The sequence below is a fragment of the Mus caroli genome, unplaced genomic scaffold (genome assembly GCF_978045245.1).
Source record: "Mus caroli unplaced genomic scaffold, Mus_caroli_1 scaffold_13, whole genome shotgun sequence".
Lineage (NCBI taxonomy): Eukaryota > Metazoa > Chordata > Mammalia > Rodentia > Muridae > Mus > Mus caroli.
This window is the reverse complement of record NW_028227268.1, coordinates 36,976,151-36,997,360: the sequence shown is the minus strand read 5'-3', so window position 1 is coordinate 36,997,360 and position 21,210 is coordinate 36,976,151. Positions and strand designations below refer to the sequence as shown.

The 21,210-nt window shown below is 40.9% G+C and overlaps 1 protein-coding gene across 8 annotated transcripts in view; it reads left to right on the top strand.

The window, feature by feature from the left end:
* The window catches only part of Bcas3 (BCAS3 microtubule associated cell migration factor), a 481,599-nt gene that overhangs the window by 177,525 nt on the left and 282,864 nt on the right, over positions 1 to 21,210 (top strand). For 4 of the 8 annotated variants that reach the window (XM_021178140.3, XM_021178141.3, XM_021178143.3 and 1 more), the window contains exons 17-18: positions 1,993 to 2,143; positions 14,101 to 14,145. In XM_021178140.3, coding sequence (XP_021033799.1) covers positions 1,993 to 2,143; positions 14,101 to 14,145 — 196 coding nt within the window. The remainder of the gene's footprint in view (positions 1 to 1,992; positions 2,144 to 14,100; positions 14,146 to 21,210) is intronic. The other 4 variants (XM_021178147.3, XM_021178142.3, XM_021178144.3 and 1 more) reach the window with 1 other exon arrangement.

Sequence of the window (21,210 nt, the reverse complement as noted above, 5' to 3'; positions counted from 1 at the left end):
TAGTAGCTGATAAATGGATATGACAGACACATCCTGAGTTTTATTAGCTTGTGACATATTAATGTTGGATCCTCATTTCAATACAGTCACAGTCATCTGATAATGAATTGTCAACTATTGTCTCTACTGACCTTGAGACTCTAAGTCACTCAGTGACTCAACTATTAAAACATTTTCTCCTTTATTGTATTACAAATATCCATTCATCTTTTCCTTAAGACTCTCTCCTATGTGTGTGTAACACAGTCTGTGTGTGTGTGTGTAACACAGTCTTGTCTGTGTGTAACACAGTCTGTCTCTGTGTGTGTGTAACAGTCTGTGTGTGAGTGTAACACAGTCTGTCTGTGTGTGTGTGTAACACAGTCTGTGTGTGTGTGTGTGTGTAACACAGTCTGTCTGTGTGTAACACAGTCTGTCTCTGTGTGTGTGTAACAGTCTGTGTGTGAGTGTAACACAGTCTGTCTGTGTGTGTGTGTGTGTAACACAGTCTGTGTGTGTGTGTGTAACACAGTCTGTCTGTGTGTGTGTGTAACACAGTCTGTCTGTGTGTGTGTAACACAGTCTGTGTGTGTGTGTAACACAGTCTGTCTGTGTGTATTGTAACTGCTACCTTTTGTATCACAGCTAAGGTGTGAATTGCTTCGACTACTTTTATGAAATTGGAATTTGCTAGTATGGGGAATCAGAGATTGTTGTGCTTCAACTACTTTTATGAAATTGGAATTTGCTAGTATGGGGAGTCAGAGATTGTTGTGCTTGAGTTTCTTATCAGCCCTAGCATAGCTTAACTAATTAATTCCAGGGAATGATACAAGCTGTTGGACCTGTGTCCTTGAAGAGCAGCACTTTGCCACCCTTGTCTGCTTTTGAAGTCAGCATCTTCCTGGTAGGATTAGAAAATGGCTGTTCTTGTCTTTCAGGGCTGCATAGTTAGTCTGAGCATTGATATAGTCATAGCCTCTTGGCCTAACTGCACAAACAAGGTCATGCTTAGCAATAGTAGAGAGACACTCTAAAATTGTGGGAGCGTACCACAGGCTGTGTCTACATTCCACCCCATTGACGTGTCTTCAGGTGGTGCTCATTGAATTGTATATAATCAAGTTTTAGGACATGGAACTTTCTGGAATTCTCTTCCTGACACTATGTTTTAATTGAATCTGTATTTGTGGTACAAAAAAGGGAAAACTATCCTTACTTCTCAGTGCCATCAAAAGGCAAACCCGCTTCTTTTACAGTTCTCATAATAAGGTGAAATCGTGAATTTTTATCAAAACAGTGGCCTCTCTAAGGATGAACAAGAAACCATACTGCATTTAGAGATTCTGGGGACTCCGAAACATGGTAAATTGCTGATATATAAGTGTGAAAACCTGAGTTTCGGTCTGTAGCACTCATCTAAAAAGCCATGTCCAACAGCACATATCTTCCCAGGTTGACGGCTGAAACCTACCTGAGAGCTCCCTATCCAGCCTACTTACCCGAATCAGTGCATGGGTTAGGTTCAGTCCAATGCCCTGTCTTAGAGAGTAAAGTGAAGAGTGACTAAGGAAATACCTGACATGGACCTTCATGTGCACACATGCATGCGTGTACCTTTGTGCACATGTACACAACAAAGTGAAAAACAAAAATCCATCTGCAATCTACTTGCTATGGTTACGTCAGTGACCTGTAATGTTGGTTGCTTTCAGTCTGTATGAAGTTTCATAATACTTGTACCAATTTCCTTTAAATTTTATCTTGCTTTTTTTTTTCATTCATTTGTTCATACATTCATTTGTATGTGTGTAGATACTAGATGACAACGTGTAGGAAGTTGATTTCTTTTACCATGTGACTCTGGAGACCACTCAGGTTATTGGGACTCGGGAGCAATGCCATTCCCCACTTAGCCATACACCAGCTCTTGATTTCTTTCATAAACAAAACCCTTTTCAGAGGGAGGTGTGCTTCCATTCCTGATGCTCCGCTTTCTGTTTCTTTTTGTAGGGAAGCTGACCAGCCAAGACTCTTACAATAACTTTACCAACAACAACCCTGGCAATCCCCGGCTTTCTCCCCTCCCCAGCTTGATGGTAGTGACGCCTCTTGCACAAATCAAACAGCCAATGACATTGGGGACCATCACGAAGCGAACAGGGTAAGTCTTCAAGCTTGGTGCTGTTTCCACAGCCACTGGAAAGGCGGGGATGGATAGGAGTTGAATGTGCTTTCTTTTCATTGTGTGTTTTTGATTATGTCCTTCATTTCCAGCCCACACGAGTCTCAATGGCAACTGAGTTAGTACAGAGTTCAGAATGCACAAAAACATGTTTACACACACAGACATGCTCACACTCAGCTGTGTACACGGATCTATAGCAGCGACAAAGTTTTGAAAACCAGTATTGGCTAATGAAAAACAGGCTCCTCCAAGCAGCCATGCTTTCTGCTTTGTGGCATGGCATTGTCTGATTGTACAGTTTGATTTTCTTGGCCCTTGCCAACACACTGCCCACAGCACAATGCATTTTGATAGAGTCAAATATTAAGAAAAGTTTTCTAGATGACAACTGAAGTTTATGAGACTCACCTACTCATTTGGTGTGGGTGTATTACCCCTCCCCCACATATTTACATTCCTCATCTATTGTTAGAGTCTAGAGACTGTGCTATTGCACATAACTTAAACCAGTACAAGATTATTCCCTGACACTCTTAAAGACCCTCCATAGCATTCTTGAATTCTTTCCAGTGTTCATTTTAGCTGTTCTCTACCTGCTTGGAATATGTAGATTTGAGTTTATAAATGAATTACAGCATTCACTGACATATGATGTTATTAGATATTCTGTATTATGGTGATACTGACTATCCATTTTGGACTATTGAATTTGTATTTCTGTAGTCATGTCTATAGCCAAATTATTTGTTTTACTCAACATACAATACCAGTATTTAATTGTGTTGGAAGTGGGACAAGCTGTATATTTAAATTCTGTATTAAAATAATATAGAGAAAGCCCTGTCTTGGCCCCAAATAGTCCTTAGTTTTCCCCCCTGAAAAAGATAGACTAAAATATCTGGCCACTGCACTGATACACTGCTAATGTAAAAGTGCTTATAGAAGTCACTTTTCTTAGAACTATTATGGTTCCCAGGTACCAGATTGTACTGTCACATAGGCTCTCAGCCTAGTTGACATGGTGTTTATGAGTGAGGCAGGCCTGTTGACAGAAGTAGGCTGAGTTTATAACATTTTAAGGAGAATAAAAGGGAAAAAAAATTCCTGAAAACCAACTTCCCAAATGACAGCTCATTGCACCATCCTTAGACCTGGGTGCCATGTAGTTTAACTATTTGTGCTCAGTAGAAATGTAATTTTAAGTGGTGTGTTAGTGTTATTTTTTGTTGGTTTTAGAGATGTTGACCATGATGTCCCCTCCTCCCCTAAGCTTTGAACCAGTGTCCTCTCTGTGTGTAGTATCAAGTAAAAATGGTTCTTAGCCTTGAAAAACATTTTTTTTGTTTGTTTGTTTTTGAGACAGGGTTTCTCTGTATAGCCCTGGCTGTCCTGGAACTTACTTTGTAGACCAGGCTGGCCTCCAACTCAGAAATCTGCCTGCCTCTGCCTCCCGAGCGCTGGGATTAAAGGCGTGCACTACCACACCCGGCCGAAAAACAATTTTAAAGTGTATTTTTGACACACTGAAGTGTGCCTGAATGTTATTTTATGTTATTTACTTCAGCAATATATAGGTGTAGGTAGAAATCTATTTTTCTGGATCTCAGTGAGAGCACATTTTAAAATGTTCCTCTCATTCGACTGCCCGTTCAGAGTGCGGGGCTGTCTGAGAAGACGCCCTAGGAGCTTCCTGGGGACACACAGCACATTCTGTTGTTTGTCTCTGGAGACTTAGTTCTTGTTGTTATTAGCACAGGACATACTGTATCCACTACAAAGACTTAGCTCTCTTCTCCCATAGGCTTTTTAAACAGCTCTGAGATTGGTGCAGATGTGTTAGACACACAAGGGCAGATGTTAGCGTTTAATTACACATATTTATGCCTGGTGTTGGGATGTACATTTTCCTTTCTCAGAATTTGAAAGTTCCCTGATGATACACTGTGCTCTCTCCCGCTCTCTGCCAGCACAGTGGCAGGTGTAGATGATGTTAGAAGATTCTACATCTCCTTTCCTTTTAAAAACTTTCTTGGCTGGAGAGAGCTCAATGGTTAGGAGCACTGACTGCTCTTTCAGAGAACATGAGATCATTACTCAGCATTTGCGTTCCCAGATCCTCAAAGCCATTTGTAACTCCAGTTGGGATACCCAGCAACCTCTTCTACGCTCCTGTGGTACACAAACGTACATTCAGGCAAAACACCCATCCCTATAAAAGGAACACCTTTATTTAATCCCAGCACTAACAGGCCCAGGTAGAGGATCCTTGTGAGTTTGTAGACAGCCAGGGCTATGTAGTGAGACAAATCAAATATGTTTCTTTAAAGTCTCAGACTTATAGCCTATACACCCTACGTGTCTCATCATGATTATTTACTATTACCCCTGCAGTGTCAGACTGTACATGGGGCTGCATGCAGGCATGCAAAGTATTCTACCACTCAGTGCAGGCTGGCCCTGTGCTCCCTCCTAGATTCCTTTAACAGTTATTGATGAATGCATTGGGAATCTGAATAATGTTATGTGCCTTGAAACCAGTGTTAGTATATATGCCCCAGTCACTGTGCTGCTGCTGTGAAGTGACAGCTATGGCCAAGGCAACTCTAATTAAAGAAAACATTTAATTGGGGCTGCTTCACAGTTTTAGAGAATTAGTTCCTGATCACTCCTGTCAGGGAGGATGCTGACAGACAGGCTGGCATGAAGGTGCTGTAGCAGTAGCTGAGAGTCTCACATCCTAATCTGCAAGGAAAAGGACACAGTGGGCTTGGCTTGGGCTTTTGAAATCTCGAGGACACCTCCATAGACACACCCACTCCAACAAGGACCCACTTGGGGACTAAGCAGGGCGTGGGCAGAATTCTCATTCAGACACCACAGGTGTGGGATGCTTGGATTTTCAGCAGGCTCAGAACTTCATCAGTTTTCCTTTAACTTGATGAATGTTAAAAGGAATTTCAAATTCCTTTCAGAATGTGCTGTCTTCAGGTAGTGTTGCCAAATAATTTTAGACTTGTCTCAAAATGAACCTTTGGTTCTAATATTTTTGACATAGCTTCCATTTCAGCAATATAGCAAAGTCTGATAACAAAAATTCTTGTATTCCCAAATCTTCCAATGTTTAAAATGCTAAATTTATCATTGACATTTTTCATGCATCAAAACATGATACTTTTCTAATTGTTTTAGAATAACTTTCAGGTTAATGACCCTTTCCCCCTTTGTCTTCCATCTTAAACTTGGAGGAGGCACTCTGCTACATGGCTACACTGAAAACATCAAAAGAAGAATTTTAGTCATTATTCACCTTATACCTCATTTTACTTATACCTTATTTATTAATTATTTACTTTACACCTCAGTCACAATCACAGATTCCCCTGTGCGGTGATTTGAATATGCTTGTTCCAGGGAGGGTACTGTTAATAGGTATGGCTTTGTTGGAGGAAGTGTGTCACTATGAGGGTGGGCTTTGAAGTTCCACCCAGTGCAGAAGAGGCAGTCTCCTCCTATTGGCCTTCATATGAAGATATAGAACTCTCAGCTCCTCCAGTGTGATGCCTGCCTGGACACAGCCATGCTCCTGCCTTGACGATAATGGGCTGAACCTTTGAACCTATAACCAAGCTCCATGTTGTCCTTTATAAGAATTGCCATGATCATGGTGTCTTTTCATAGCAGCAGAAACCTAACTAAGACACTCCTCTCCTCCCCTCCATTCCTCTTCCTCTCTTTTGCCTCAGAAAAGGGGAGGCTTCCCAGGTATATCAGCCTGCTTTGGCATATCAAGTCGCAGTGGGACTAGGTACATCTTTTCCCATTGAGGCTAGACAAGGCATCCCAGCTGGGGAGAAAGGATCCAAAGACAGACAACAGAGTAAGAGATAGCCCCTGTTCCTGCTGTTAGGAGACCTTCATGAAGACCAAATGATACAACTGTTACATATGTGCAGAGGGCCTAGCTCCATCCTATGCATGCTTTCTGGTTGGTCATTCACTTTCTGCCGGGCCCTATGAGCCCAGGTTAGTTGATTCTGTAGATTCTCTTATATAGTGTCCTTAATATCTCTGGCTCCTTCCCCCCACCCCTTCTTCCATTTGAATCCTCAGGCTCTGCCTAATGTTTGGCTATGGATCTCTGCATCTGTTTCCATCAGTTGCTGGGTGAAGCCTCTCTAATGACAGTTATGTTCAGCTTCTGTGTGCAAGTATAGCAGAATGTCATTAATAGTGTCAGGAGTGGGTTCCCTCTCATGGCATGGGTCTTAAGCTGGGCTAGGCATAGGTTGACTGTTCCTTCAAGCTCTGCTCAGTCTTTTACCCCTGCATATCTTGTAGGCAGGGTCAAAGGTTTTGTGGCTGGGTTGGTATCCCAATTCCTCTATTGGAAGTCTTGATTGGTTATAGGAGAGGCCATTTTAGGTTCCATAGCCTCTTAGCTAGGGTAACCTCAGTGGGTCACCAGCTAGGGTCCTGGGAGTTTGTCCTAGGTTTCTAGCTTGTCCCAGAAATGTTCTAAGGGTTCCAGTTTTCTTTCTCAGTAGTCTCCCCCCTCTCCTCCCTCTACTTGATCCCCATCTCCTCCCCTACCTAGTCTCCTTACTCCATCCACTCCTGATGTTTATTCTATTTTTCATTCTCAGTAAGATCCAAGTATCTTCCTCCTTGTTACTTATTTTCTTTGGGTCTATGGATTGTAGAATGGTTATCTTGTACTTTATGGCTAATAGCTAGCCACTTGGTACACACCATGTTTGTCTTTCTGGGTCTAGGTTTTCTTACTCAGGATGGTCTTTTCTAGTTCCATCTATTTGCTTGCAAGTTTCATGGTGGCATTATTTTTAATAGCTGAGTGATATTTCATTTTATAAATTATAAATTATCTTTGTCTTTTCTTTGGTTGAAAGACGTCTAGATTGTTTCCGTTTCCTGGCTGGGTATGGGCTGCAGAGGACCACTGGTGTGTGTGCTTTCAGGGGAGTTGGTGTGCAAGACTTGGAGGGGCGGTTGTCTTATCTTGAAAGGAGGCAGACTTGTGGGGCAGGAAATTGAGCACAGGGTACAGGTAAAGTTTACAGTTGTTGGGTGTGCTTTCAGGGGAATTCTTATTCATTATTTTTAATAATTATAGGGAATTGCAGTCTGTAATGAGTTATTTACTTCTGTAGCAGAGCTCTGAGTTAGCACAGGTTTCCTGATAGTGACAGCTGAGAGTGACTGATAGGCACTTTGATTGTAGTTTATGTCTGACCATTTGCAGATTGCAAGTTAGTTCACCGAAGACACTTGGTTCTTTTTTTCCTTTTTCCCTCCCTCCCTCCCTCCCTCCCTCCCTCCCTCCCTCCCTCCCTCCCTCCCTCCCTCCCTCCCTCCCTTCTTCCTTCCTTCCTTCCTTCCTTCCTTCCTTCCTTCCTTCCTTCCTTCCTTCCTTCCTATCTATCCATCTAATTTTTGTTCACAATGTCTTGTTAACTGTCTGAAACTGGCCTTGAGCTTGGGATTCTGCACCCTAGTACTGAGTTCTGACATTACAAACGGTCGCCATCATCACAACTACTTTTTATTAATACTCTGTGTGTCTGTGTGTCTGTGTGTTGCGGGGAGTGTGGGTGTGCATGGGTGCAGGTGGAATCCGATCCCCTGAGCTGGAGTTACAGTGTCTGACTTGGGTCCTAGGATCCAAACTGGTGGTCGCATGCTCTAGATGCTGAGCCATCCATCCAGCTTCCATTGTAGCTCCTTTATGTGCCAATGTCTGAAATGTTTGTTGACTACACTCAGAACGTGCTCTTGTCACTTTTCTTATTCTTATACTGCATGCTAGCCACCTATTTGTGGATAGTTTTCTGAATGTGATTTTTAATTTTTGTCTTAAAGGAATTTATTAAAATGTAAATTTTGCCTTGTCAAGATTAATGTTTGATTCATAAGAATATATTTTCTGTCTGGGCTTGGTGGTGCAGACTTGTAATCTTAATCCCAGCAGAGGATCTCAGGTTCAAAGCTAGCCAAGGTCAGATTCACAGAGCCTGGTTGTCTTGCCTAGCATGTGTGAGGCCTCAGTCCCATCGCAGCCCCCCCAATGAACAGAAGACTTGAGAATGCAATGCTCAGTTTGTCACAGGCTGTTTTGAAGTCAATGCCAGATACAGTTTCATCCCTTAGATTTTATACTCGCTAGCGTGTACAGACGGATTTATTTATTCTTTTGAAACATTTTCCTAACTGTGACTAACACTCAACATTGCAGCTGGCTATTTACCCTTAATTATTTCTACTCCATTTTGTTTTATTTACTGGGAAATTTGATTTTTCTCATGAAGGTAACCACTGTAATAAGCAAGCAGAGTTTTTATTTTCCAATTTTCTTCATTCCTAAAATGCTGAATTACCCGTGCCTTTCCTTCCCATAGATGATTTACAAAGACCACTCAGAGCTCACCTATTGCAGCCCTGTAAATGCTGTGACTTTCAGATACTCCTGGTAATGTTATTGTTGTTTCCTGGAGCACCTGCCATTTGTCTTGTGTTGGTATTTTGTGTGAAGGCATAAGATAGCCACAAAGTATTAGAATTTTGTGCAGAATTATGAAGAGTGCCTAGGACTCAAGAGTTCAGACATCCGAGTTGATGTACAAACCTCAGCTTAACTCTTCAGGGTACAAAATAGGTCTTTACCACACTTAACATCTGCCCTTTTATTTTTGCAAATCCATGTCCCTGAAAGCCTGTGCAGTTTTGGGGACCATCTGTCTCACTCCTCAGCACACATGAGGCCAGTATAACTACAAATGGCAGAAGACAGCTGTATTTACACCTTCCTGTTGAATACCTCACAGCATCTCTTGGAGGAAGGACAGCCTCTGATGGCAACAGCTGCTGCTTAGCTCTGAGGCTGAGCTTGGATGAAGGCAAAAGCAGTGCAAGGAATTATTTGGCTTCAGAGATCACTCATGTAAACAGGGTCCATTTTCTGTTGGTCTAATACAGGAGGCCTGGAAAGCCCCTCACCACATCACCGGGTTTTTATAGAGCTCAATAAAGAAGAAAACCTTGAGCTCAGTGGAATGGTATTTTCCTTGCATGTATGAGTCTCTGTGTTCAGTTCTGTGCACCACAGGGAAGGAAGGAAGGAAGGATGAGAAGGAGAATGGGAGGGAGGGAGGGAGGGAGGGAGGGAGGGAAGGAAGGAAGGAAGAATGGTTCTCCATTAAATGAACCAGCATTAGGGATTGTTGTTTGGAGGTTAGTTTTTTTGCGGTAGAATATATGAGCAGCATTTCACAGTCATTTGTTTCAGTTGTATCAAATGAGAAAAATCTAAGTGCTGAATAATAATTAAGACGTATTTTCTTTATGTCTAACATGATATATGGAAATCCTGTGGTCACAGGAGGAGAACAGAAGATGCTAGAATGAGGTTGAACAGTTTTGGACGAAGGCATAAAGATTCATAGAGAAGTTATTCCTTACTCGTAGCTGGCTGGACCCTGTTGGAAGTGACTAGAAGTATGACTTATTCTTAATGATTCAGTTCTGCGCCCCCCACCCCCCATTGTACTCATTGCTCTGTGAGTGTCTGGAAACCTAGGGCCATGTCCTTGTAAAACAGTGAGTATTGGGTAGCTTTGGCTTCTGGTGTTGCACTTGGGCTTATTATCGGTGTCCTAAGCAAGTTTTCTCATATGACAAGAATGCCAGTGTGTGGATGTAGGCTCTTGATCTCATTGCCTTGTGTAAACCTGACTGGTGAGCCACACTTAGTAAACAGGTGTGTGGTTCTCACATACATTGAAGCACTTAATAGCATTTATATGAACATTTCAAGTTGATATTTGTAAGGCAGGTTTATCATTAATTCTTCTTTTCACAGTAAATGTCATTTTCATCTAGTAAATGAAAAAGTCCATTCCTTATTTTGATTCAGTTCAATTCAGTTCCCCTTGACCTTTGCATCTGAGCCTGGAACCTTACAGGCCAAGTTCAGAGAAGTAAGGATGGAAGAGTGGACAGAAGTCTCCTGGATATCATAGCTATGGAAATTTCGCCACCTCTGTCTTTTTCTTCTGTAGCCATTAGGTTGCTTAATTAAACTCTGTGTGTTTGGTTCCAGATATAAGATAATAGAGTGTGTGTTCATTTGAGTGTGTGTGCTTTGTCTACATGTGTAATGTATTTACCATAGTTTCAGTTTCTAGTTTTTGCGCCAAATAAGTAGAGTACTTAAACCATACGATAGTTTATTGCATTTTGCTGTAAATCTGGGGATTCCTTATTTGAAAGACGTCTACTATATACCATATTGAAAGTCAGCAGGCATAGCAGTCGACAGAAGTTTGACATTATTTATGCTATGCCAGTCTCTCTTCTGTTGCATATGGAAGAACTTCAACATTATCTATCTTTTTCTAATGAAAATCTTTTACATCTTGAGTTTGTAATTTAAATTGGCATGCCAAATATGTCTCAAATTAGTCAGCTGTCTGGTTCGGCTTCAGTTTGTCCTACAGATCTACAGATTGAAAACCACCAATGCCATAGACCTGTCTGCTAGGAAGAAATTAAAATTCCATTAATGAACAAATTAAATGTTGGGGCTAATTTGCAGGACTGGGAGAGGAAATATTTGGTCACATCATTTGCTTAAGAGAAGGTACACAGAGGCAGTAGACGCTTTAAGTATCATGTCACTGAAGTGTCATACTAGTGTTTTCTAGCCTTCCCCTTCTGTTTACCCTTCATCTCTGTGTGCTGATCATCACATCATTGTGAGCCCTGCTTTTTCAGTTGATTACAGAACTTGATCAGCTAAAGAATAGCACGATGGAGTATGTGTATAGATTCATCTTGTAAATTCCAGTTTCTGCTTTAGCTCTGAAGCGGGACAGACAGGCTTGGGTAGGCTGGTAGTACACTCTATAGTCTCAGAACTCAGGAAGCTGAGGCAGAAGGATCACAAACTTGAAAACAGCCGAGGAATCATAGAAAGCCACTCTCTCAAGGACTCCACTAGAGCCTGTTGATTACTGATCAAATCTTAATAGTTACCTTTTACCACTGAAACCAGATTATAGAGGATTATGTTCAAATGAGATCTGTTGGAACTGGAGTTACAGGCAGCTGGGAGCCGCTGTGAGTGCTGTGAACTGAATCCAAGTCCCCAGGAAGAACAGTAGTTCTCTAACCACTGAACAACCCCTCCAGCCTCTCTTTAAAGTACTTTTCATTACCGTTTGTGAGATTCTCTGAAAATTCCCTTAGAATTAATAGGTAATTTTATATTAGTCTCTAAAGGATTATATTTCTCTAATAACCACTGCTGGGTTTTTCATTCATTGAATAGTTATTTTTGCTTTCGGTTTGTCGGTTGGAATCCAGACCCATGGGAACATGTTATTGACATGGAGCCTGTTTTCTGTGATCGGATTGTTAAGGCTGAAAAACTGATAGTGACTGCAGATTCTTCAGAGCTGTCTCTAGTACTCTGAGCTGACTTGTGACTTTCTTTATTCCACCCAACACTCCCACTAGTTCACTCTGTGATCTCCTCCCTTCCTGCACTCCAGTGGGAACCACAGCTGTGGCTTTCAGAGGCGGGTGTGTGAGGACAGTCACAGGTGAAGACAGCTGCATCATGGACCCGGACTTTGTGACTTCATTTTTTCATTCTTTTGCTCTTGAAGAAAGATTAAGCAGCAGCATTTCAAAAGAGCAGCTGGCACTACCCTCAGTCAGCAGTGATGTGAGTCTCTGCGCCTGTGGAGTTGGGAGATCTTTCACATGTGTGTGGCAGAGGTCCAGTTTGCCAGACTGGGCAAGGAGTGGGCAAATGAGAGTCAGATGCATGCTAGGTCTACATGCCAGAATAGGTCCTCGCCCTGTCCCCAGCCCAGCATCATCCTTTCTGTGGAGCTGTTGGCCAGGATATCTTTCAACTAAAGCAGCCAGGCCACACTGTGCTGATACTGACCAAGGGTCTGCTCACTCGGTGTCACTGTGCCTGGTGGGCGAGTATATGACTGGAGACGCTAGCTAGGAACATGGTGTAACTTCCTGGGAAATTATCAAGGGGGTCGGTCGGTCGGTCAGTGTGTTTTAAAGTTTACTCATCACTTTTTGGGATGAAGTATGTTTCTGTTTTATAAATCAGGAAACTTAAAACTCTAAATGTTAGGAACAGATAGTTTTTGTTCCATTTTTGATTGTTTTTGTTTTTGTTTTGTTTTTTGTTTGACACTTGAAGAAGTCTTGAGGTATAGAGGAATGAGTGGATAATTTCAAAACAAAGTTTCAAATTCTTTTCTTTGCAGTATATCTGTGAATATTCGAGTATTCAGTGTGCCTCGTCAATATTTAGATCAGCAGTATGTTGATACTTACAGTGATTTTTTTTTTTTTTTTTTTTTTTTTTTTTTTTTTTTTTTTTTTTCCCGAGACAGGGTTTCTCTGCATAGCCCCGGCTGTCTTGGAACTCACTTTGTAGACCAGGCTGGCCTCGAACTCATAAATAAGCCTGCCTCTGCCTCTGCCTCTGCCTCCCAAGTGCTGGGATTAAAGGAGTGAGCCACCACGCCTGGCCTACAGTGATATTTTAATGCAGCTAAAAGATAATGTTCTGTGGGTCACTGAGGAAATCAGTGCAAGGCCACACTGTTGATCTTCCTGCTTCGGTGGACAGTTAACTACACCTTTGTCTGTTTGTTTTTGTTTTTTGTTTCTATTTTTGTTTTTTCTATGTAACTTTGTAGATGAGGTCTCACAGAGTTCCCCTTGCCTCTGCCTCTTGAGTGCTAGGATTAAAGGCATCAGGTGTCTGTAACTAACCCTTTAAATCTTGCTCAGTGTGGGCAGGTTAGTGTGCCCCTCCCTCTCTCTCCCTCTCCCCCCACCTCCCCCTACCTTTTTCCTATTGTCATGCATGGTTCATGCTCCTGTCTCTCTCCCTCCCTCCAGTAACTGCCCACGTTTCTGTCTATCTTTGTATCTGTTGCATTTTGAATCCCAGAATCATGCTCACTGTTATGAGAACATTTTGCTCAACCTTTGATTTGTTCTGGAATGTATTCTGTTTGTTTGGAAATTAATGCTAATTAGCAGGATTATGTTTCTTCTTAATATTCCAGTCTCTAGTTTTGGAAAAGGAAATAACCATGGCTTATGAATATGTGTTCCTCTTCAATTTCTTGTCTTTCAATTGTCAGATTCCATAGGAAAAAATTTTTATGAATATAATTAAATCACCAAGGTTTATTTGTGCATAGCATGTCTTAAGTAACTGGGAATTTTAAGCAGAAATACGTGTATCATTGAATTCTGACTTTGTATCCCTAAACATGTTGTCTATCATCGCCACTTGCAGTCAGGTAGAGGAGGCTGTACTCTTGTACTCGTTTTCTGGAATGTGACGAGAATTAGAAATCATTCCATTGTTTTTGCTAGTGACCCACAGAATAGCAAGCAGCTCAGCTCACTGCTGATAAGCAGCATGACAACTGTGTGGCTGAGAGACAGCCGCTGGGTACACATTGTCATGTCATGGTGCAGTTGTCTTCAGCTGACACTGGATACTTTGTGTGGCATATAGTATGTATTATTCTCCCTCTGATCATCCCTCTAATTAATGTGTACTTCAGGTCTAAGGGCTCAGCCATGAACTTCATTTTAAACTGGAAGTGCAACGGGGGTGCTCCAGAAAAGGGGGAGAAATAGAAAAAAATCAAATCTACATTTGTATGGAAACTAAGGGCCTTGTTTCTGTACCTCATATATCTATATATATTGGTTCTATCACAGTATATGTGGCAGAATTGCAAATGAATATTAATTTGCGTTATTTTTATCATACTCTATAACAGTACAATATACATGTATTTACTAATGTTGAATGAGTTTTCCTCTAATTTTTTGTGCATTTTCCCCCCTTTTCCACCAAGGCCTTATCTCTTTGGAGCGGGGTGTTTTTCCATAAAGGCTCCATGGTGAGTCCCGTTCAGTCCCGCATGCCTAATTCATTTGCTGTACTCTCAAAGAATAACTGTTCTATAGTTTGTTTCCAGTTGCATGACCTGATCACAGATAGATGCACTGAGTTTCCAGACAAATAGACATATTTAAATCTTTAAAAAGCAGTTTCTTTGGTCTTACTTGAATCAAAACAAAAATTAGATTTGCTTTGCTTTGCTTTGAAAGAAGGCAGAAGAATTCTCTCACCATGCTGGTGAGTTATACGGCACGTCTGGCCCCAGGTTGAGAGTTTAATAGGAAGTTCCTTACATGCACTGGTTGAGACTGGTAGGAAGTTTGTTTTTAAATGCAACTGTATTGAGGGCAAAGCTGCAGTGTATTTTATTTGGTCACAAAGACTGTTGAACTCTGTTTGAATAGATTAGGTATTTAAGAAAATGCAAAGTCAACATATTTTGATACAGATCTTTCCATGCCGTTCTGTTGTCAGCGTAAAGCATGATAACTCTAGAAAAGACAGAGTATATTTCATAGTTTCATTTGAAGATACCAATTAGGATGGGTTTAAAATCTGATATCAAATGCTTTACTAATTTTGAGTCTGGGTTCTAGAAAAGAGCTGTCTCGCCCTTCCATGTCAGCTTACACGTTTATGAGCGCTGTGATCTCAGATACTTAGAACTTTCTGTTTCCTGTTTTTTTTATAAATATATGTAATAAAATGTAATGTATAAATGCATTGCTGTCCATAATGACAGTGTTCATAGTAGCCACTCACTAGATAATAACTGCCCTGAGAACTTCAGTGCTTGGGGTAGACACTGTCTGAAAAGCAGATCACGGGCTTTCCCTCTAGACAGGGTTTCATCATGTAGTCCTGCCTTGCTAGAACTCCTACATAAACCAGAGTCCTCCTGCCTCAGCTTCCTGAGTGCTGTGACCTAAGGCATGTGCCAGCATGTCCACCTATCTTTATTTTTTAAGAACATATGAGGCCAGAGTAAATTTGTAGAAATGTAAGGTATGTGAACTTTTGTCTGGTTGTCTTCACTGTGCCTTTGTATTTTGAACCATGTTTTATGTAGGCATGTGCTGCATGCATGTGATTGCAGCATCCAGGAGGAAGCTGAGGTGGTAAGACAGCGAGTTCAAGTCCAGCTTGAGGCGTGTAGTGAGATTCTGTTTCTACAACCAACCAGTCTTTTACAGTGACTGTTGTTTCACAGAATGCATTCAGCGTTCCTGTACTCTGGGAATGGCAGCTCTCATGATCACGTAGGGCTAGTTAATAGAAAAATGAATTTCCATCAAATATTCACCTTTTGTTCAGCATCATAATTGGAAGAACGTCAACAAAACTATTCTTAACAAATTCAGAGTAAACAGAGACAGATCCTTTGAAAGTTGATCTTGCTTTTTATAAGCCAGATTTCTTCTCAAAACTAAGTAAGATACATGGATTTTGTTGGCTCAGAGTGAATAGGTCATTTTAAATGCCACATCCAAAATAGTATTAAATGTCTTTGTGTAGTAAATGTGGAATTAAATTCCATTTGAGGATAAATTCCACACTCTGAGTACAAAGCAGAGTTTTAGCATGTTAATAAAGATTGAAGTTTCGACATGCAACTAAAGATGGAGTAACAAATGCATGTTAACTAGGAAAAGTCCATCCCCCAACAGCTTATGTGTTCCTCACATTTAAGCAAAAGCACTTGTCAACCAGAAATGATTTGAGGTTGAAACAAGATTAAAAGAGCCAGATTAAAGAAGGGGATCTATGAAATACGGTCGACTTTTAAATCCCTGCCCGTCCTTCAGAGGACGGCTCTGTGGTTTGTTTGATGCCGTCGTTAGCCCACAGGAAACTCGTTTTTAGTCACTTACACTAGACTGAAAGGTCCTCCTTTTAAATATGTTACATTACCAGGGTGCATGTTTTTTCCATTAAGATCTTAATGAAACCTCAAATTAAGGCAGCAAAATGAATATAGATTTGACAACTTCTTCCATGTTGTTTATAAGAGCTGCTTTGTTTCTGCAGTGCTTGCTGTTTTCCATGATACTTCACATTCAACTAGGGAATGTTTTTATTTACTGGTCTAAAACAAAACATTATGCTAAATAAGTATGTTTATAGTACTTTCAGTTGTAAGGCAATACATATATGTTGGATGAACATGAAATCTTTACAGCTTCTTTTAAAATGTAAATTTCTTACAATTTTCAAAAATTAGTTTGGGGTTACAACATTTGTACCTAGTTAAGGTTTTTGCTTTTGATATACCACAGTTTGCACTAATTCTTTATTCTTCAGTAAAGGACTTTCCAAAGTCTTTAGATAAATGCACTTTCAGAGGAGTCCATTTTAAAATAGCATTTCCCCTTTGATATCACAGCAGGCTGGCAATTAAATGGTACAGGCCACCTTTGACATCAGTAGGCAACCTAGGAGTTTCCAGTACTTTCTATGTTTATGTAGAAAATTTTTTAATTACTATAGAAAAACATTTTTGAGACAAAAATCTATCCCATACTATAATAGCCTATGCTGGCCTAGAAATTACCATGTAGCCCAGGCTGGCCTAAATGATTTGAAAGTTCACCTGCCTCAGCTTGTTGGGACATTTAAAATGTGATTTTAATTTTCATGTTAACAGTATTCTATTAGTGTGTGTGTAGTGCTAGGTATTAGCTTCTGTTTCTAAAGTGCTTTTCAAAAGCTGTATGTTTACGTAGCAGACAGTCATGGTTATATTCTGGGAAAATTGCCATTATTTATGAATGTCTTGTGTATTATTTATGAAGAAGAATTTAAAGAAGTGAAATTTATGTATAGAATTGTAGTCAGTTTTTGTTTGGTTTGGTAACCATTCTCTGAAAGTGCTTGGCTGAACTGTAGCCCTGTTCTTTGACAATATTTTACAGCTTCACTCTTTGAAAGGTAGTGTTTGTGTAAGGGAGATCTCTTATTCCCTGTATCTCTTACACCTTTGAGGATAACTATGATTTCACAACATAATTCGATTTGGGTGGATTATTAATGTTTTTAATTATTTAAATAAAATAGTTCTGATTGCCTCTCAAGTCTAATTTGAAGGGAAAAAAATAGAGAAAATTTCCAAATTCCTTTGTAAAGATTTATCACATAGAAACTAATAAGGCTCACAAAGGAAACTAATTTTCAGTCCTTTTTGTATCTGTTGAAGTTCCTAATGTTTGTTACCATTCAGACTCTAATACTGACAGTTCACTTTTGTCTGAAAATAAAAAGAGATGCAGTCGCTCAGCTCCTGCCATGATGTGCCCTCTCTCAGCACCTGGGGCTTCCTTGCAGCTGAGTGGTGCCACCCGGCACAGTTGTCCAGGTGGCAATCATTGCCGTTTATTTCGTATAAAGCAGGTGTCTCTAGAAGTGAGGGTTTTCTTCTTTCTTTTCATGGACACTCCATTGTAAAGCAGACAAGAGAAATTGAATTTGATAGTGATGGAGGCTTCAAATATTTGGGAAATGTCGGGGCGTGGTAGTGCACGCCTTTAATCCCAGCACTTGGGAAGCAGAGGCAGGTGGATTTCAGAGTTTGAGGCCAGCCTGGTCTACAGAGTGAGTTCCAGGACAGCCAGGGCTACACAGAGAAACCCTGTCTCGAAAAACAAAAAAACAAAACAAACAAACAAAAAATTGGGAAATGGTGAGATATTGGTGAGCTGGTGGCAAGACTGGTTCCCATTCTGAAGCTTTCTCAGAGGATGTGACAGAATTAAATCCTGCTTTTTATTTGCCACGTGTTTATTTTGCTCTGTGCTTGTGTTCTGTTTTTCTCATGGGTTTCTTAGGAAGGGCTTGTTGCATGTGGAATTTTATGACTATTATTTTGTCATGATTGGCAAATGTGTTCGTTTTATTTTTCTTTCATGCTTTGCTAAAAAGTTAATCTAAGCGCTCGATGTAGTAAAGAGGCAGGACATATCAGTAGGATGGCATCTGAGGGACTGTCTGTGTGCTGTGTTCTCCCATATGTCTCTATAAATTATCAGCATGCATGTTGTGTTCTATTCTAGGTCTCTTTTAAACTCATGAAGGAATCCACATAATCAATCCAGTTAAACTTCTATGCAACAATTAAAATGGAAGTAGTATTTGATATCATTGTGTTTCAGTATAATAAGTATAATAAGGTTAAATAAATTAAGTTCGTTATACACACACAAGAGTCCAGTGTTTTCTACTGGGACTTGTTGATACCCCTCACTGAGGAGAAAGATGTTGAGAGCAAACAAGAAATGAGGTTCCTGTAGAGACTGCTGTGTGGGTCAGGCCAGCAGGCTGTACTGCTGCTCGGTTTACAGGGCAGCGTCTTATTGTCCTGTTACTGACATAACGTCTTTCTGTGCCTTATTCTCCTGTCAACAGAAGGTCATTTTGTGATAGAGAGGCTCTGGCTTCTTGTAGAGAGGTTCATGTGCAGCCTGTTGAAGACACGGAAGAGAAAGACTATTTTGCTCCTGCAAGGCTTTCTAGCACAGAGTTTTTTAAAATTAAGATTAGGAACAAGCAAAGCCAGGGTTAGAATTTCTAACTTTTGAGTAGATCACATCAGAAATGTTTTCCAAGTAGCAGTCTTTTTTATTACATTATCTTTTATTTCTCTAGAAGATTTATACATGTACATATTTTCTGTTTCTGTTTTGCATAAACGACAAAACCATGCCAGATGTAGACTGATGGTGGAAATATGTTGGTAGGAAGGACTGCGTGCCCTCCAATATGCTACCTTCGTGTGCAGCATGCATCGGGGGAAAAAGATCTTTATTCAACTTGACATCTTAAGTCATGAGATTGTGTGGTGCTATATCAGTGGATAAAGGATAAATGGTGAAATATATGAATAAAGTTATAGGTTTTTTCTTAAATTCAACATAATTTTTACCATAAAATACTTTCTCATAGCACACATGAGTTTGTATGAAATGCTGCTCATTGGTGCTGACTTTCCCAGTGGAGCGCTGTGAAGCCTGTGGGAGGGATTAAGGTTTGGCTGTGGCCAGGCCTTGTGGAATGTAAGACGACGACAAATGTATAGAATGTCTAAAGAATACACTGATACTCAATCATTTTTCCACTTCTCATGATTCTGTTAGGAAGCCAGTCTTTCTATTTTTGAGTCTATTTAGGGTTGGAGAGATGGCTGAGTGGTTAAGACCACTGACTGCCCTTTCAGAGGTCCTGAGTTCAGTTCCCAGCAACCACATGGTGGCTCACAACCATCTGTAATGGGATCTGATGCTCTCATCTGGCATGTCCGAAGACAGTGATAGTATACTTACATATATAAAATAAATAAATCTTTTTTAAAAGGTACTTTAGAAGATCTATAGTAACTTTTCTCAGGACGGCATGGCTACTTGATATTATTGCAGGGTTAAATAACACTGACCACAGCAAAATCTTATCCAGTGATTTGCAAATTTGAACTTGTCTCTGGGATACATGCTCATGCACTGTAGCTTCATGGGTGCCTGATGCTGTAGTCCTAAAACTGCAGATACTCTGCTAAGAAACTCTTTAGTGGAGGCTGGGGATTTAGTGCAAGCAAGAGGACCAGAATTTAGTTTCCCAGCACCTGTATAAAAAGTAAAGCATGTTTTCAGATAACTGTAATTCCAGCTTGGGGATGGGGGTAGAGTGGAGGTGAGGCAAATATGTGGATCTCTGCATCTTGCTAGTCCACTGTTGAGTTGGTAGGCTTAGGCTCAGTGAGAGAACTGTCTTGACAACAGCAGCAGCAGCAGCAGCAGCAGCAGCATTGTAGGGAACAATAGAGGAAGGAAGACTCCTGATGTGGGCTTCTGGTGTCCTCAAATGTATATACACCTATATATACATGTCTTAGTCAGGGTTTCTATTCCTGCACAAACATCATGACCAAGAAGCAAGTTGGGGAGGAAAGGGTTTATTCAGCTTACACTTCCATGCTGCTGTTCATCACCAAAGGAAGTCAGGACTGGAACTCAAGCAGGTCAGGAAGCAGGAGCTGATACAGAGGCCATGGAGGGATGTTCTTTACTGGCTTGCCTCCTCTGGCTTGCTCAGCCTACTCGCTTATAGAACCGAGACTACCAGCCCAGGGATGGTCCCACCCACAAGGGGCCTTTCCCCCTTGATCACTAATTGAGAAAATGCCTTACAGCTAGATCTCATGGAGGCATCTCCTCAACTGAAGCTCCTTTCTCTGTGATAACTCCAGCTGTGTCAAGTTGACACAAAAATAGCCGGTACAATACACTAATTCAAATAAATGAAAAACTCCGATTGGTTTCTCTCTCCTCTTCCTGCTAGCCTTTGAAGCCCCTAAGGGCGACAGTGGCCAGGGGCTTGTCACAGATGGCAGTTACAGGAGCTTGTCAGTTCAGTGTTTGTGATTCAGTGACAGGTGAGAAGTGTTGGAGGGCAGCCCACACTCTAAGGTAATTCATGAGAAGTGCAGCCAGAAGATTGGTGATCAAGATAGCAGAGGAGGGTACATGGGCACATATGTGATTGCCTGTCTGGTGGGTCACTCTAGCAGAACAGCTGTGTAGAAGAGAAAGTGTAGGACCATACCCATGACGTCTCAGAAATTGTTCTTCAACGATGGACACAATGTTTTTTCTTCTCTGTGAGTCTGACCACAATTGATTTTTACATTTTCTTTGGATATTGTGGGAACGATGTGTTCTGTGAATATTAATAGTGGGTGAAAGACTTTTTATACACTGCAGTGTGTATCACCATGGATATGGTTCAAAATGGAAGGCCAGGTGGGCCAATCACACACACAAACACACACACCTGTTAGCTGTAGGTGAAATGTGTCTTGAGTTCTACAACCCTGGAGGTCCACCCCTGGGAGCCTGGCTTGCTTTCTCTAACATAGTAGGTTCTTAATCTTAAACACACAAGAAGGGGATAAGGAGGTGCTCAGAGAATTATATTTGCAGAAATCGTTGTAAAGTTCTGCTTTATGACATCTGGAATGTGGACTGATTAGGATTTACTCAAGTATCTGAGAAATTCTCAGTGGTTGTACTGTTGGGAG